The sequence below is a fragment of the Manis pentadactyla genome, chromosome 9, assembly GCF_030020395.1.
Source record: "Manis pentadactyla isolate mManPen7 chromosome 9, mManPen7.hap1, whole genome shotgun sequence".
In the NCBI taxonomy this organism is placed as follows: Eukaryota; Metazoa; Chordata; class Mammalia; order Pholidota; family Manidae; genus Manis; species Manis pentadactyla.
In genome coordinates this window covers 29,382,174-29,401,391 of record NC_080027.1, presented here as the reverse complement: position 1 = coordinate 29,401,391, position 19,218 = coordinate 29,382,174, and the positions used below count along the sequence as shown (strand labels likewise).

At 42.0% G+C, this 19,218-nt stretch overlaps 1 protein-coding gene across 1 annotated transcript in view; it reads left to right on the top strand.

Moving 5' to 3' along the window:
• Positions 1-17,551, top strand: part of CCDC81 (coiled-coil domain containing 81) — a 39,657-nt gene extending 22,106 nt beyond the window's left edge. The window contains 10 exon segments of the mRNA XM_036906980.2: positions 669-790; positions 2,272-2,395; positions 4,759-4,852; positions 5,252-5,398; positions 6,573-6,677; positions 8,912-9,084; positions 10,275-10,353; positions 10,583-10,803; positions 14,951-15,076; positions 17,069-17,551. Of these exon segments, the coding sequence (XP_036762875.2) occupies positions 669-790; positions 2,272-2,395; positions 4,759-4,852; positions 5,252-5,398; positions 6,573-6,677; positions 8,912-9,084; positions 10,275-10,353; positions 10,583-10,803; positions 14,951-15,076; positions 17,069-17,210 (1,333 nt within the window). The 3' untranslated portion in view covers positions 17,211-17,551.
• The last annotated feature ends 1,667 nt before the right edge of the window (positions 17,552-19,218 follow it).

The following is a 19,218-nucleotide window of genomic DNA, read 5'->3' as shown; positions in this document are numbered from 1 at the left end:
GACTCAAACACTCAAAACAACTGTAGATGTTTAATTTGTATGAAGTTTGGCCCCTGAATTTACTGGGAACACTGCCTCACTGTGCATGCCCCTGATTGGGTCACACTTTATCAAGCACTATAACCCAGTACTCCATACCTGAGACCAAAGAATCTGTAGCTACATGCACTAAACTGAACCTTTGCAAGTCCCTTGCTTTTGCCTGGGGAAGAGGATGGAGAACTGGGGAGAAGAAAGAGGGAAGGAACGGCTATTTCTGGGCATACTGCACCTGCCAGGCCATGAGTCCTTGCTTTCACGCTATCCAACACCACCTTTCGCTGCATCATCCCTGTGGCATCTGATTATAGAACTAGAAAAGACAGGCAAATGCAAACTGAAACCAAAACCAAAAGATGAAATCCAGGCCTTCAAAGCAATTTATCTGTATGAGAGTCCCTTCTGAGCCCTCAGTACAGACGGGGAGGGTATTGGTCAGCTCACAGACTTAGCTTCTAAGAAAGTGAGTCCCTGATTTGTACTCAGCAAATCAAAAATCACTTACCCCCTTGGGAGGAGTGGGCTTATTTCAGAATCAGAGAGCTAACTTGTTGCTTCTCATAACTGGGAGTTTCTACAGTCACTTATTCAGATCTAGGGCAATAGACAACACCTTGGCTTGTTCTTAGCATTGACTTCAAGGAGATGGACAACAAGCCACCTATGGAGACCATTCTGGAAGAAGGGGGAAAGAACAGACAAAGGAAGAGCCAATTAAAAGACCAGTCAGACAAGGAAGGCGGCGTCAGAGGTAGGCCAATCGTTTCTGGGTATAATCTGTCACACTTTACCGCTTATGAGCCGAGCCATGTCGCTTAGCAACTCCTATGCCCAAACTAAATGAGATTTGTGAATAATCACTGTATTCTTCTCTATCACAACATCTTCTATTCCTGGAGTCTTGTGTGTCACCACTTTATGACTCTCAGGCACTTAGACCATAATCTCTCTTCTTGCTCCCCACTGATTCAAAACTCAAATGCCTACAGTGTCTAGGTGGATAACATAAATGCATGAAGTGGGCTGGATGTAACATGATAGATATATTAGCATAAATAATAATTCTTTATGAGAAATGAAGAATGGTAGTTTTATATCTTTGATACCTAGCTTATAAAAGAAAGCTGGATTCTCATATCTGTGTCTTCATTTAATCTGCTGTGATACATTGCTTTGCTTGAAGCATCTCAAGAAAACCCTAGCACATCAAAGTATTTTCAAAAGGGCCCCAGAGGGTCCCCACAGGTTGCCAGACTACCTCTTGAGGACTTGTTTCTCTAGCAGATTGTTGCTTTGTAGAGAAATGTGGGCCAAGTGTTATCCAATTCTCTAATTTTTCAAGAGAAGCAGAGATCCTGTCTTCTGTGAAACTATTGATTGTTAAATGTTGACAACTAATTGACATCGAAACAAGAAATGCTGAGTGGGCCAAACAGAACATGCCAATGGGTAAACATTAGTTTGTGGATGTTGGCTTTGCAACTGTGGCCTGCAGGATTACACAAACTTTAGCCTAATATTCATGTGCTTTCATTTCTTCAGTCTCATCTGTCAGTGTTCCCTGCAGACTTCTTCTTTGAACAAAACTGTCAATTCATGTTCCTCTGACATGCCCTGTCTCTCCCTGGCTTCATGCTTTTATTCATGCCTCTTCTGTTCAGAATGTCCTTCCTTTTCTTAAAGCCCATCCCAATCCGATTTTACCTCTTGCACCCTTTTCACATCTCACTTCCTCTATGAATGCTTCTCTCATCACTGGATTCTGAAGTGGCTTCTCTCTTCTCTGATCATGTCAGTCTCTTAAAGCGTGCACCATTCATTTGGGATTGTAGTATTTTGCATCATAGTCCTGAGTTGCTATTTATGCAGTGTCTATAAAGCACTTAGCACTGTTGGCACATAGTAAGGCCTCTGCAAATGAGAGCTCTCATGTTTTTTGTTTGTATCTTATTTTTCTCTCCAACTATATCTATTGAAAGATCTGAAGATCTTTAAGGGTAAAGACTCCCCTCTATGTATTTTCTAAGGTGCCCAGGCAATGCTTTGCGCATAGTATGTATACAGAAAAAAAAACATTTTTAACCACATCAGGGCAAGGGGCAATAATATAAAGATAAGAAAGTGTATTTAATATGAAAATTTTCCTTAGTAAAATCATGAGTTTTTAAAATCTGTGTGAAGTATAAACCACCCATTTAGAGTTGAAAGGAAACACTCTCATTCATTCTACAGAGGTCTTCTCATCCAAGAGACGTCAAGATAGGCAAGCTAACTCTCCCGCCAAAGTGACAAGTGTCAGCTTGCTGAACAAGTTGGAACAGAGTGGGAGTGGTGGGAAAAACATGAACCCTGAAAGGTAACGCATTGGCATTTTCTCCATTGCACTTCTGTAAACATATTTTTGAGTCATATCTTGATGCAGAGAATTTAAATAACGGTTCATTCATTCCATTAGTATTCTTGAGTACATTCTATGGGCTAGGTGATGGGGGTAATAGAGAGGACTTGGGCTCACAATCTAGTGGGAAAACCAGACATACACAGAGTGGTAAATTAGGATTCAGTAGGATAAAAGAAAGCTATGACAGAGGTGGAAATAAAATAGCAGAGGAGGCAACATCTAACTCTTCTTGCGGATTTGGGAGACTTTCTCATTTTTTGAGTGCTTTGATATTATGATGAGACACAATTTCATATTTAGATTAAAGTGGGAAACAGTTTTGCCAAACATGGCTGGCATTCTAAACACTGTTTGAATGAATAAATATATTGCAGTGTATGATGGTCATATCTTCTTGTTAATCAAAACATTTCTCTTTTCTCCTTCTACCTCTGAGTAGGATACATTTTAAGACCTCAAATCAGTCAAATGTACTCAAGTATTTACTGAGCATCTACTGTGTACCTTGCACTGTGCTGACAACTTTCAATTTATTAATGTGTGACAATGTATCACAAACATATATATGATTTATGTACTCTGTGGATTACCAAAGTCCCATTCAAAACCTTAGGCATGCTTATTTTGGATGATCTCACTTACTTCTACAAAAAATAATTGAGAATGAAATGTCTAGTACTTTGGAATTTGGTTCAGTCCAACAAACATTGAGCCCCACCATGTGCCAGGCACTATTCTAGACACTGAAGATACTGAGCTATAAGAAATTTAAAAGACATGTAAACCTACGTTTATAAGACTTATAGTCTTGTAGGGAGACTCGTGTTAAAGAAATGATACATGTGATGAAAAGAACAAAAGAACAGAGGCTGCAAAAAAGGAGGGAGTAATCAATTGTTAGGAATTAGTAGTGAAGGCTTCCTATGGCAATTGACCCAAAGTATGTGGGGTTTTTTGCTGATTACATGTTTATCACAGAGATTTTGAAAAAAATGGGAAAAAAGATACAAAAAATCACCCATAACTCCATAAGGAAACTTTCTGTTAATATTATGTTATATATTCTTAACTTTCATGCATATACAATATATGTGTATGTTTATACTTGAAACTTATGCACACATTTTGAATAAAACTGTGATCATATCACATGAACTTGTGTTACACTTAACAATAAGTGATAAAGATTTCCCCATGGCTTTAACTATTCCAAAACATGAACAATAGATTGCATATCATCTCATCTGACTAAACCTTTTGTTTAACCAATCTGCCGTTGGATATTTAGGTGATTTTTAATTTTTTCTTAATATCATAAATAATGTTGTTAAATATAATCACATACAATTCTTCGAACACACTGGAATATTCTCTAGGATAAAAACTTTAAGGTGAAATTTCAAAGATAAAGGATGAGCCTATTTTCATGCCTTTGATCCGCATCATCAGTTATCTTCAGGAAGGTTCTATCAAATTATCTTTCCAGTAGCAGTAATATGAGGGACTGCCATCTATTCTATAGCTTTGTTAATACTGGATATTGTACCTTCTATGTCTTCCTATTCTTAGCTAGGGTAATTGCAAAAGTCCTTACCAAGACCTGCAAGATCCTGCCTGATTTCTGACCCATCCCCTACTATTCCCCACTAACTCATTGCCCTCCAGCCACACTGACCACAGGCATGCACCCACTTCAAGGATTTTGCACTCATTTGCTTTGCTTAGAATGATTTTTCTATCAGATATCTGATTACTATTAATTGCTCACTTCCTTCAGGTATTTACTCAAATATCACCTTCTTTGTGAGAGCTTTCTTGCATTCTATTTGTGGTTTATTAGTCAATTCCTCCAGCATTGCATGGCATTCATCATCATTGAACATACTATAGAATTCACTTATTTATTGGCTGTCCCCATGTGGCTGTCTGTTAATTCCATGCGGACAGAGGTGTGTGTGTGTGTGTGTGTGTGTGTGTGTGTCATTCTTCACTGTATCTCCCGTGCCTAGAAAAGTGAACATAGCACTCAAAATATTTTTGTAGAATGAATAAATTTTATCCTCATTTCACAGAATTGAGACTTTGCAAGATTACCTAGCTTGTCTAATGCTAGGCAGCTTGTAAGCAAAAAAAACAGATCCACACTCAGGTTTATCAGACACAAAGCCTAGGTTCTTAACTTATACACAAAAAGATGCTCTGAAGAAAACCACCGAGATATTTTTCTTTCTTTTATGTTTATACTTGCCTCCAAAATCATCATTGCTCTAGATGTCAGATTGTTTTAAACATTAATTACTGTTACATTGTTTTTATAGCTTATCATCTCCAGGTTGTCTGAAAAGTGATGATGAAATGAAGCCTAAAATTTCTCCAACCCCTGCTTGCCAGGATCATAACAGGGCAGGACAGGTACAGTGTCTTCAAAGAAACAAAACCCCAATCACTGATTTCTGTTTCTCAAAGAGGGTTCTGGGAATTGTTCTTTCTTTAATACATGGGTTTGGCTCAATGACTCAGAGTCCCAAATTGGACTGTGATAAATCCATTACTCAAAATCTACTAGTTAATGGAAATAGGGTTGGGATATCTCTTTCTACTTAAACACTTCTTATCAAATGAGTATTCAGTAAATCCTCTTGAATTTGTGGGGCCACTCCACAAACCTCATTTTCGCTAATTGTCATCAATATGTCCTTTTATAAAGTATGCTTCTTGGCACACCCAGCCTTTGGAAAGCCTGTGAAGGGAATAGGAAGGCAAAAAAGTAAAAGGTAAAAATCAATTTGCTGTGAAACTGCTCTATTTCAGGAAATGTGTTATGTATGTTTGCAACGAGCGCAGCGCAATTCCCCATTGTACTACAGTGAGGAAAGGCGGAAGAGAGAGGCCGAGGATGAGCAACTCATACAGCAGTACCAGATGCTGAAGGACCAAGAGGCTTTCTTCAAACACCAGGTAGTTCAACACGTTGATTACAGAGTGTTTAATGTGGGTCAGTAGAACATGATTATAAAATGTCATTTGAAATGTTCCATCGTATGTCTGTACTGTAACATATTCCATCATTTACTTTCTGCTGGTGGACGGTAACTTATGTTGTATCCAAGTTTTCACTAAGAATGAACAATACTGGGATGAATAGCCAGGCAGCTGGATGCTTGCATATGTCAGTGATTCCCCCCACCCCACCCATAAGTATTGAGTTTTAAAGGTGGAATTCTTGGATGTATATGACTTTATTTTTAGTTTCTGATAAAATACGATTCTGGTGAAGGCTTTTGCCTTCAAACTCACACCTGTCTCAAGCAGGCAAAGACAGAATGGCACCTTCTCATTGGCACTATCCAGATTTCTGAGGTCCCCAATAATTGACCTATTGCCCTGTCCTGCATTTGTGATATCAGAGAACCACTTATGGAATCTTCCATTCCTTCTTATGATCCCCACAGAGGCACAGAGGTGTTGCCAAAAGCCTAAGGACAGGAAATAAAAGACTTTCCCCAACCCACTTTTTTTTTATTATCAAATGTACATCATGATGATTCAATAGTTCCCTCTCCCTCCTCCCCACCCTAGCCCACTCCCCTCCCCCCTGGTGACCACTAGTCACTTCTCAGTGTCTAGGAGTCTAATGCTGTTTTGTTCCTTCTGCTTTGCTTTGTTTTTATACTCCAACAAATAAGTGAAATCATGTGGTATTTGTCTTTCTCCACTTGGCTTATTTTACTGAGCATAATACCCTTTAGATTCATCCATGTTGTTGCAAATGGTAGGATTTCTTTTATTTTTATAGCTGAATAATATTCCATTGTGTTTATGTGCCAAATCTTCTTTATTCATTCATCTACTGATGGACACTTAGGTTCCTTCCATATCTTAGCTATTGCAAACAATGCAGCGATAAACATAGGGTTGTATATGTCTTTTTGAATCATGGATTTTGTTTTCTTTAGGTAAATTGCTAGTAGTGGGATTCCTGGGTCCCCAACCCACTTTTATAAAGCTATGAAGACATCAGAAAGTACCACTGCCTCCAAAAGGCAGGTTTCTACCTTAGTTGTATTATTTCAATGTAATAAAATGGAACTTTTAAAGGCTCTATCTCAAGAGGTGATTTTTTTTTTCAAAGATGAGAAGTCTGGCTAGCAGAGAACAGAATTAAAAAAATGCTGCCTATAACCTTGGAGTTGCTGAAGCTGTGAGGGTCCACAAGAATGAGAAACCTGCATTTTATGTAAGAGTCTTTTCAAAATTTCTATTGCTAATTCCTGCCTATCTCTGAATATTTGGATACATCCTCTATCGCAGGCTGTCCCATTTCTTTTTTTTCCCCCCGACCCCAGCTGTCCCATTTCTTAAATGGCAGAGGCGAAAAGTGGGTTGCGCAAGGATGAAGTTTGTCCTCGGGCAGGAGTTGTCCAGTGCCTGTCTCCACATGTTCATATTCCCAGTATAGTTCCTATTATTCACCACAGCACTTGTTACAGTAATTCTCACCCTGCACCCGGGTCATGTGGTGGGGCAGTGTACCAAAGTATTGCCCCGGGAATAGCGGATCTAAAGAGAAATAACATCACCTGGGAGCTTGCTGGTAATGCAGAATCTAGGATCCTACCCCAGACCTCCAGAATGGGAATCTCACCTAAATAAGATCCCCGGGTGATTCGCAGGCACATTAAAGTTTTAGAGGCCCCGCTTCAGATGGAGGTGAGCCACCTGCTTCTCTATTGATTTGATTTTTCTAATCGTTAAGTGCCTGCCTTTGTTTCTGCCTGAATCTTCCTCCTTTCACACCACTGTCTAGGTCATCTGGACATGTATCTAATAAGATGTACTTCCTTTATTCATCATCAAACATTTACTGAGCTCCCATGAACTGGCCACTGTGCTGCTGGCCAGGAATGCAAAGATGAAAAGGCAGGGTCCCTCTCTAAAGTAGTCTCAGGCTGGTGGGGGAGACAGGCTTAAAGAGACTAAGAGTGTGGTGTAATACATGCTGTGAGAAATCTTTGTACGGGACACCATGGGGGTAAAAAGGGTCACTTGTCCTCGACCAGCAATCTGGGAGGACTTTCTGGTACACAGCAGTTGGGAAAAGAAGCAAATGAAGGAAGCACCTTCCAGGCAGCTGTGGCAGGGAGGGAGGGAGGGAGAGCCTGGGGATTTTGAGATTTAGGTGTCATCTTTTTCTCCCCTCAGATAAGGTTCCAGATGGTATTTATTACTGCCCAGTTCATAGCTCCTCTTTGACATATCTGCAGATATCTTAAACTTTAAGAGACCAAAGCAATTTTTGATTCTCCTCCTTAACCTGTTCTTCTCTCATCCTTCCCACTTTAAGTGGCATCTCCAGGCAGACAGTTGCACGAACCCCTTCCTAGGAGGGATCCCATACTCCTTATCCTCTGCTCCCAGCATCCAACCATCTTCAAGTACAGTTGCCTTTACATCCAAAATGTATCCGATGTCTCTTCACATTTCTTCATCATCAATGTTACCACCTTATCCAAGCCACATTATAAGGCCCAACTTCTGCAACACCTCCTGAACTAGGCTTGCTGTTTATCTTCTTGCCTCCCTACAAGCTATTCTCTACATGGCAACAGTCAAAGCCACCTTTTAAAACTGTTAACCAAAACATATCATTTTCTTGTTTAAAGCCTGGAATGGCCTCCCATCAAATTAACATAAAATAGAAATGCCTTACCTTGACCTATCAGGTCTGGCCCCTGCCTGCTCCTCTGCCTCTTTCTCATTATGCCTCAGCCACAGGCCTTTTTTCTGCTCATTAAACATGCCTATCTTGTCTCCATCTAGAGTTCTTCACTTGCGTTCCTTCTGTATGGGATACAGGTCCCCGGCTACTTGCTGTGGAGGCAGTTCAGTCATCTCCATGGAAAAGCCAACCAATGTAGCCCTATTCCCAGCCAGTCATTTGCCATGACCGGGACTTCACAGCACTTACCACCATCCTCATTGACATGATGTATCGTCTCCTTGTCGGCTCTGTCTCCTGCCCCAGCATGCAGGCCTCGTGAGGGCAGGCGCCCTGTGGACCTGTGTTCCCAGCCACTGTGTGATCACAGTGTCTAGAATGGCCAGGCCCTGAGCAGGTGTTGGGTCTCGCTCTTCCAACCTCCCCTCAGCCCTTGCTTGTGCCTTGTGCTCATTCAGACTTCCTCCTCCTTCCCATCTGTGTTCCCATCTAACTCAGGACCCTGCCCCATGAGATCCTTTCTCTCTCTCAAATATGGGGCGTTGGCCAGCTCGGCTCAGAGCCGTCCTTGAGCACACTTGTGTTATTTTGTGGGTGGCCCCAGCATTAGCTGGTCGATGTGTTGGAGCCCCGGCAAATATGACACATTAATAAATACATCCTGATTGGTTTTAGTCTTCTGAATCACTACCTTTAGTGTTTGTTGCTTTTTGGTATTCAAGAATAAACTCATTGCTTCTCTTTCATTGTAGAAATCCTTCCTATTTGATAAACGGCCACTCAGTCCTGAGGTTAATGCTTGCAAGCAAGAAGAATATTCCCAAAGTCTCTTGAAACAAATGGAGAACAGACAGGAAAAGGAAATAAAGCAAAGACAAAACAGAGAGTTGATGGACCGCCTGGAACAAGTGCAGCTCACAGAGGAGTGAGTCTAACTAGACATGCTCTGAAAAACCGATTCGGAATTTTCATGTGGAGCTTATTTCCATGGGGGTTTGAATCCTCATTGGGAGTTTCATTAGCACACCTGTAACCAACTGAGCAAATGAACCCAGCAGCATAGCATAACATTTTATTAGAAAAATGGAAAAAGCCATCATTATTATAATTATCATGCTAGTAATAATTGCCCAACTATGATCACTTTAATCATACAATATTGTTTTGCGATCCCTGACCCTGGCAGATGGAGGAAGGGGTTTGTCTTGAGCAGCCGTCATTCCCAGCTGTTCCCAGGTGATCTCAAGGCGAAGCTGAGGGTTTAATATAAGTAAGCAGGGGTAGTCCATGGAACCTCAGAGCAGGAATATATGGGGAACCCAGGGACTAAAAATCTGCATAAAAAAAGCTTTCCCTCTGCTCACACCCACAGCTCCTTAAATGGCATCACCTTCGTTCCGGCTCAAATTGGAATGAATGAAAGTCTTAATTCCAAATCTTCAGGAAAGAGAATCTGATTGGTCCTGATTGGTCCTGCTTGGGTCGTCTGAGGCCTGGGATAGGGTCAGGGCCACAGAGTTCAACCATACCTACGGTTCAAAACACACTTCTGCTACTAAGGCCGCAAGAGCGATTAAAAAGGCTACTGTAGTGTGACAGAAACTCCTGAGACAGACAATAAGCTAGTTTCTGTGACCAAAAAAATTACATTTCTATAAAATGTATGTTCCATTCTATTCAATTCACAGATCATGAGGGTTCCCTGTTGGTTACATGTAACAGAATCATAATTTATAATAGGAAAGATCACTTTTCTTTAGGAGGAATCTTTGGATGAACCACTTTATAGAATGAAGAGACACTGTATGCCTCGTTATCTAGCTTTCTCTAAAGCCTGGGGGAAGGAGGATGCCTGTCCTGGTGGTGTATTTGGGCAAGATGATCACCTGCCTATACCTGTCCTGTCTGTCCTGTGCTCGGCACACCGTCCACTAGCCTCTGGATTTGAATTACTCTTTTCCTTCTTAACACGAAAGCTCCTAGAAGGAAATATCACGTTTTATTTACCAGGCTCTGATTTTTATTATTAGTTAAACACGTGTTGATGATGTTACTGCGCATCACTAAAGACTGTAACGAGTTGTGCTCCCACTTCCTCTTATTCTTAATGGCCAGACTCACTGCACAAAGAGCCAAATATATAAGAGACAAGATGGAAGAAACCAGGTGTTACAAGAGAGCTTTGGATGTACAGGTAAGGGGACAATTACTATTTTAACAGTGAAGCTGTGCTTCATCAGCATTCTAAAAAAAATGTACGAATACTGTAACGTTATGAATACCCTTTTGTGCTATCCATTTGGGGGGTTTTGAGGCCCTTGTTCCTTCGTCTGAGGTATCGGTATTTCACTATGCCACAGTGTGTGCAGAAAGTTTATTCCCCGGCAGAATTAGGATCTGCATTACGTGCGTCCCTTTTGCAGATAAAGAAGAAACGCCCGCAGCTGCCCGTGTTTGAGCCAGACTCTTCTGAGCCCATCTTCGGCAAGGATGAGGGCGAGCTGGTGGTAGAAAAGAGACAGCAAGAGCAGGACTGCATGAAGCACCAGCTGGAGGCAGCTGCTAGCCGCAAGAGGAGAGCCATCCTGCACCAGCTGGTGGACCAGAAGCGGGATTTGCAGATGCTTCGTAGGACACGCAAAGAGTAAGAGGCCCTGGATCTTCCCCCTCTTCCCTTCCCCTATGCCCGCCACCCTCCCTTTTCTTCTCATACAACAGCAGAGAAGCAATAATACTAGCGAGCACATGGAGAAATTACTATGTGCAAAATATCTGAGCTTACTATATTCTTCATCTTGTTTTGTCCTCACAATTCACCCTATGAGAAGTTACTAAAAAGAAAAAAACCCAACCAAACTCTCTTGATTCCTCTTGTCCCTCCAATTACATCTCTGCATTTTCCCTTCCCTTTACAGTACCACCCAATAGGGTTGCCCATACCAACAGCTCTCCGCTGGAAACCCAGTGTGAGCCGCAGGTGTGCCTCTGTGCTCCAGTAGACGCCGACCTGACACTCAGGCCCTTTCTCAATGTCACCAAGCTCCCTTCCTTCCAAGAACTGTTCATGTAGAGCTGTACTGACGATTGCCGTGAGGGGTGGTGGAGGGGGTTAGGTGCACAGAGGGGGACTTTGTGCCATATCACTGCAAACACCTTTAAATTCAAACATCAGACACCCCGTTCCTTAAACTTCCTATTTGGTCACCCCACCAAAGGGGGATTTTAAAGGTCCTGACCAGCTCACAGCCTTGCAACATCCCCTTGGCTTCTTCTCATCTCCCCATTTTCCAGATCTGCTACTTTCCCTCCTCCCCCAAGATTGCCACAGAGACTCCCGTTTCTTCTTTGTAGGTGTTTAGTAACTCTTAGGTCCTTGATAGAATTATAAAAATCATCAAAGTGCTCAGGAGTCCAGAAAGTCTTCTCTTAAAGTAATCTCCTCTTTTTAGAAGGTGGTTATACTTATAAAAAGAAAAAATGTCCCTTATTGAAATTTTATAAGTGGTCAGTGGGATGGTGCAAAGATCTGTTATGTCCTGGGCCAGGAGGCTCAGACATGAAAATATGAGTAAACTAGTAGGTTGAAGATGGAGGATATTGTGGTTAATGGTGGGGTTGGATTGCTGGTATTAAGAGGTGAGAGTAATTAGAAGCCTGGCTTTTGGAGTCAAGTCAGATGTGGGGTAGTCTTGCATTTGCCCAGGCAATGTATACCTGTATTCTTACTGTTTGCTGAAATACTGAAATGTTTCCATATTTCTTGATAAACAGCCGTGGCCTCAAGACCTACAAGGGCACGTGCTGCCCTGGCTATCCCAGCCCCTCCCAGGAATCCCCCAGTCTCACTTCTCCATAATCTTTTACTGAATGAGTGAATACCTGGGGTCTCTAAGACCACTTCCAGTGTCCATTCTGATTGATGCATTTCTGCCATTTTACTAGCTGTGGAGATCGGGCATGGGTTTCCTTATCAAGTATCTATCTCCAAGGGGGTCAAAGGCTAGATGGAATAGTCCTTGTCATCAGCTTTTTTTTCTAGCAAGCAGCCATCCCTTGTTCTGTGGTGGCTCTGCCTTACTGTGCATGCCGCTGCAGCCTGATTGGAACCCTCTGCATTGTTTGCAGAAGTTATTGCAGCTTTCTTGTCTGCTTTTAGCCCTTAGCTTCTCCAGTTCTCCTTAACATGGAGTCAGGAGGATTAAAGTGCCATCTTGAAGCTGTATGACCTGGGCTAAACCGTACGTGGGGTCTTTGGAGCTGATCACACGTGTCCGCCTGTCCTTACTATGAGAATGAAATGGCAGTATGCATGTGAGAGCATTTTGAGGAGCCACAGGGCTCTGAACAAACACCAGCTGCGGTCTTGACTTGGCTGTCTCTGGACCGGAGCTCTGGAGGTAGACCCCCCTTTTCTGCAGGGCTCAGGACCTTGTTTTCTATTTCTGTATCTTTTACTGTTTATTCCAAAATCTCTCACTTCTCTTACCTTTTCCAACTCCCTTGCCCTCTGGTTCATCCCAAGACGTGATCTTAGGCCTTCCTGGGGCAAACAGAAGGTTACATTCTTTCATGGAGGAAAAGTTAGTGGCCAAACAGGCCTACTAAAGTATTTAACTCATTTTATTCTTTTTTTTCTTTAAACTTTTCTGCTTTTGTTTTTTTAAAAAATATAACAATTTTGCTCATTATAATGTGGACTGGTGGAGAGATTTTTAAAAAATGGTTAATAATGTCTCCCCTCAAGAAATCAGTATTAAGGCTCTACATTTTTCCCTATTCTTTACAAAAGTATTCAAACCATATGCATATATATATTTCTCCATCCAGTTTTGTAAATGGAAATGAGACCTATTAGATCTTACACATTACTAGGCAAACCAAGCTTTTTTTAACCTAATAAAGTATCATTAATTATGTTTAGGTCAGTACATATATACCAAATTAATTCTTCTTTAATAATAATAATAACATAATACGGATTACCCTAATTCAACTTTTGCACTACTGCTGAACATTTACTTGGTTTCCAGATATTTTGCCATTACAACAATTCTGCACTAAACATTCTAAATATATTTCCTTATATTGGTTCTTTTGTTTCTGGTGGATAAATTCCTAAAACTGGGATAAATGGATCAAGCAGATGGCCCTTTTAAAATATTACCAGATTCTAACAGTTTGCTTTCTAAAAAGGTGCAGCAATCTGCTTCCACCAGTAGTCTTGTGAGAATCCTAGTTGCCTCCCCTCTAATCCCACTTCATTTTCTTACTTTCTAGGCATTTAAATTAAAGTGACTTAAGTTATCCTTTAAAAAAGAATGGGATAATGGCCAAAAGGCATATGAAAATATGCTCAATGCTAATCCTCAGGGACATGCCAGTCAGAACCACAGTGGTTTCTATACTCTGTGGAATGTATGTGGGTGAGCCTAATCCAACCATCAGCTGTCATTGTTTGTACCATTTGAAATACAGGTCATTTAGCATTTAACTCTATTTTTGCCTTTCCAAGATAAGAGGTGTTTCATGTTTTATTGAATATTTACTTATGTGAACATGCAATACAGGGATTTTCCACTGGTGAATAGAGATGACAAGATAGAAAGGTGATATTTAAAGTATAGTTGTGTTCTGTGCTACACAATTTAATAATTTATTTTCAATCATACATATATTCTGGAGTGCCAACTCTGTGGCCGTCTGAATGGTGTAAGCAGTTCCTTAGCAAATTGTTTATATTTTCCCTGCAACTCACATATGTAAATGTGAGAAGAAGTCTTTACTATTTAAGATATATCTATCAGGGTAACATATACAGATAAGATGGCTATCTCTTTTTTCCCTAGGACCTTATGAAAACATATATACATATACACATAATAAGATTTCACAAATGCAAAGGTAAAACATGCTGTCATCTATCTTGGATTATAGTATCTGTGGTTTGATTGCTTTGTGAAATGCCCAAATCAAGAACAATTACAGACTTTTCTTACACCACATACACCATGAAACATTTCGCAAGTACTTGTAGACTACTCAAAAGATTAGAAAGGAAGAAAATTGTCTATTTAGTGGTGGACAAAACCATTTAACCCAGGTTTAAGGTGATTCACAATAGCAGCAACTACATGTTGAGAGACCAGTAGCAGAAACATTTAATACTGAGAATACCGGGACCCTGTACTTGCAGAGAGATGCATACTGATGCCACTTCTTTGATGACAGGACCTTCACCAAACAGGCCTTTTTTTTTTTTTTTTTTTTTACCTTCTTCACAATGCTAGCTGTTTTCTTGATTTTATTTTCTTTTTCCTAGTCACTTCTGTTTCTTTTCCCCTTTCTAGCCATTGTTTGTATGCCTGTCTACTCCGACTTGTAAAATGCCTGTGGCAACATGTAGGCTGATTCCTGACTGCTGAGAGGCTGAAACAAAAGGAAAAATACATAAAGTGTAGGAAATCCATTTGTGATGACTCTTCAGATCAGGGAAACTAGCTTCAAAGGAAATTAATGGCTTTAAAGGCTGACTTGTTTCATTGGAGAAAGATTTCAATCCTGCTAATTTAAACCAGGATTGAAGATGAAAGGAACTATACCCATAAATTTTTTGAGAGCTAGGAGTTTCGCTCTGTTTTTACAGTGTTCATGCCTTTTAGTATATTTCACATAGAAGTGAACAAAACTAGAATTTTTCTGTTCCATTTACCGTGCAATGAATGGGGCTTCCAAGGTTGGGACATGCCCTTCCCAGTGCTGTGAATAGACTCAGACTACTCTGTCGTCTCCAGGCACTTGGCAGACAGACGTGCTGAGCTGGAGCGAGTGAACCGAATCAACCGAAGCTTACTGGAGGACTGGGAAAGGAGTGCCACAGCGAAGAGGCAGCGGGACCTGGAGGAGAAGGCTTTCGAGCGGTAATTCCTGACTGGAACCAGAAGTTCTTTGCAAAGAAAACCACCTCTGCTCCTTGTTCACTTACCTCTAACCCAGGGATGGCAGATAGGTTTCAAGTGCCAACTCCAGTTGTATGTTATGAATTTGTCATCTTGGCCCAAATCTTTGCCTCTGCATAGGGCAGTTTGGTTTCTTTTGCTGGGGCCTGGAGAACTGTGCAGGAGGAGGGTGAGAATTCTTGCTGCCAATAACTAGCTAGAAGTAGGGAGAATGAGTTTCCACCTGAACACATTCAAGGCTTACAGACTGGTCATTCAAGATTAGGTTCAAGGCATTGAAAAAGTGAGATTGAAAAAGTGAGATTCTCATTGGGACCAAGAACATCTTCCTGAAATGTATACTATATCCCTGCCTCCTCTCTACACATCTCTTTTCAGTCTAGAGTCAGGGAATCTAGTCATGGCTTTGAGAACTGACACTAACTTTGGAGAGGAAACGAATCTTTTTGTCTTACTTTTCTTTTTTGTAAAATGAGGAGAGCAAACAATTGCTTGACTTAGCTAAAATAGGAGGTTTTGTGATCATATAAAGAGATGGAAAAGTAGTACGCTTAAAATTAAAATACTTTACAAATGTGAAGTATGATTTCATAGAACGTTAAGAAACAGACCCAATCTATACACACATTATGAAAACCTGAATATACCAAAACAGTATTTTAAATTGCTAGTTATCAACTACTTCTTATCATGGATAAAATTTGTTGCAATGCTTCTTGATCAGTCATTCCTTTTCCTTTTAGGTTTTCTTTTAAGGCAATTCTCACCTGTCTTTCTAAAAGGTAGAATCCATATTTTATGAGGGGTGACATGGGAAGTAGATTCCAATGGAGGAGTGGAGTTGTTTGGCCTAGAGAATTGGAAGGGGAAGGGAAGTTGGGGATTTCAAGCCATATTCTGAGTGTTGTGGGAGAGCAGGTAAAAGGCAGAGAGATTAATGCCAGGCAAGTTTTGGTTGGAAGAATGGTTGGCCAACGTGTTGAAAGAGGATAGAGGCGACACAGGAAATAACCTAGGGTGGCAGGTAACACAGCTGCTCCAGGCCAGCGCAGACCTGCTACCTGAAGACTCAGGTTGAGCTGTGGACAGTGAGTAGGAAGAAAGAATTGGTGTTAAAAAGAAAACAAAGCAAAAGCAGAAATAAAATTCACATTTATGCAGTCAGCACATGATACTCAGCCCCATCAGCAGGGCAAGCAGGCGGGTCTTTTCCCCACTCATGGCCAGGATTGTATGTTCGTTTTCCTTTTAAAACTGTCCTCGGTGCTCCAAAAAGGAGCAGAATTCAGCCAGGTAGAAATATTGCTAGCAGAGAGGAACACACCAGGGACTGACATGCATAATCAAGAAAAGCTGTTGCAGTGGGAAATCAGTTAGGGGAGCTGCCCCTTGCCCCTACCCGCTCTCCTGCCCTTAGCGCTCCGGGGACCTCTGGCCTGGGACTTTTCCTTGTGAGCCTGCTCTTACCCGTCCCCTGGGGTGGTCACTGTTAGCCGGCCGCTTAACGGCCTGAGGGCAGACGCTGGCCCGGGGCCTGACAGGTAAAGGCGCACCCACAGGGCCCGGCAGCAGACACGGAGGCCGGGCGCCCCGTTCGCTGGCCGGTGACCGTGGGCGAGCTGTGTGCTCTTCGAGGGCTTGGGTGGGTGTGGCTGAGAGCGGAGCTGGGGTCCGACCGTCGTGAAGGCACCGAGTCAGAGGCTTTTATTTACTGGGAAAGAACCGAGAGCGGAGGTTTGCAAGCAGGAGATGCCATGCTGGGGGCGCAGCAGGCAGCAGCCTGGAGGGGATGAGGCTGCAGCGGAGGTCACCAGCGGGTGGAAAGCTCCCGGAGAGCCGCGACCAGGGACTACTTTTCTACCGTCCCCCCGCCCCGCCCTGGCGGCCAAACCAGACCCCCGGCAAGGGCTCCGGGCCGCCTGCTCACGCCTGCTCTTCCTCGCCTCTCCTCAGGGCCTCAGACAAGCTCTTCCTCCTGGACCAGTGTGAGAATTACCGGCGCTGCCGGCAGTGCCAGAGGCGCACCTCCAACGTGGGCGAGAGCAGCCTGTGGCCCCTGAACAAGTACATGCACGGCTCCCGCCTGTTCGTGTAAAATGCAAAGTTTGGACCTGTGTTTCCTGGGGAAAGTTTGTATTGCTTAAATGTTTAGGGCTGATGATGGAACTGCGTATTTGTACTTTAGAGGAAGAAAATTATGGTGCGGCTTTGGTGCTTTCAGGAGTAGGCTGCTTTTTTAACCCCTTATTAAAGTCGTGCAAGTCAGGGTCGCCCCTCCCGTCTTCTTCCCACCCCCGCGGGAGCACTGCTGCCATCAGGGCTGGGAGCGGGATCAGCTTCATTCCGGCTGTGACCCAGCCCTTCCACTCCCTGCGTGACTGTGTATCTTTTCTTCATCTATAATGAATAGTGTCACAATAAATATTTTTGACGTGCCTGACTGCATAGTAATTCATAATGGTAAACGTTACCATCCCTCCCTCAGCCCTAGATTTTTCCAGAGGATAGTATGTGCGAACATTCCAGGGGGCCATTAGCTTATTTGGCTCAGGTGGTCAATGCTCCCTGAGTTCTTTAGTCTACGACACACACCTGAGAATCTGTTGGAGCCACACTCCAGCAGAGACCATTCCCTTGGTGACCCTCCGGTCAGCCATTCCATTGTCCAGTCATTTGCCACACTCGTAGGCTTATTGTTGGAATAGTGTATATTTATAAGGGGAGTCTGGCTGGCCAGCCAGGTGCCACCTTCTTCTCTTGTTGCCTCACTAGCATCCATTCTTAAGCCATATTTGTGCTGTGGAAGAGGAATATGTGACTGTTAAAAGACTGATTTTCAGTTAAGGTGTGGGTGTTCCCAACCAAAAACTTCCCTCATTCTTCTTCACCCTTTGTCTTTCCACAACATTGATTTGCCCTCCTACAAATACAAAATAGGTATGTTTTGAGCCCTGAATAGCGAAGGGAAAGTATTTACTCAAATTGGCATTGGGGAATTTTGTTGCGAATGTTATCTTTTTCAGTGCAAGTAAGTATGCTTGCTGGTGGCTGGAACTGTCTGGAACCCCAGCCCCCTAAGCTTCCCATATTGTCACTTCCTTCCATTTCCTCAGAAGGTAACTTCATGTGCTTCCTTTCATGACTATTTAAACAACAGCCTTTCCCCAGGACTTCCCTGACTTGCCTGAAGACCATAACCTGGCTATCTCTATCTCTAATACATAATAAATCACTGTAATAGTGTTATATTAGTGCATTTAAAAAAATACACTGCCTTGTTAAAAAAAAAGACTAGGCAGTTTTGATATGTTTAGGTTAAGAAGATTTAACTTCGTAGATATTTTTTACTGTGGCTTCTGAACTTGTAATTTATTACCATTGGTAGCAGTACCGACTCTTACTGTGTGACAAATAGTGAGCTGATTTTTGGTGACCTGAGATGAAGGTCTCATTAGTCCCTGCCTGCCTTCAGAGCACTTCCTGTGTAGTGCAGAGGTGAGATGTGACTAGAAAATCTTCATGCAACAAGATAAATACCTCCTATGCTATGTATTGGTTGTATGGAAGAGTAAGGTGGAGCCTTATAGCCCGCATAGCCTGGCACAGAGAAGGCAATGAAGACAGCTGAATTTTTAAGGATAAATAGAAAACAGCTAGGAGACACAGCGTACCCAGATGTCAAGGCCCTGTGCTAAGGCTAAGACGGAGCTGTGGTTATGTGAGTCAGGTTATGAAACTTGATATAGTTTTTTTAATGATTCAATCATTTTAAGAATCAAACTTTATTACAGCCCTTCCTTAAAACAGTTGCTTTCATATAATAAAAAATGAACAGTGTTTTGGTTTTCTTTTGAGCAAGTCTTCATAATTTGGTATTTTCTTCACTGATCTTTCCTGCTAATCTTGTATTAGTTCAACCTGTATTTTAGGCCAGACTGAATTAGAGTGTCTCTTTCTAAATCAATTTGAATTACTATCATTAAGTTCTTCTGTTGTTCCCAGAAGTATGGCACTGCAGACCAGCTTAATGTATCAAAGGGTTCCCAGTTTCAGTGGATTTTAATGTTTGGACAGTTGTGTGAACTCTTCTGAGAATGAGATGA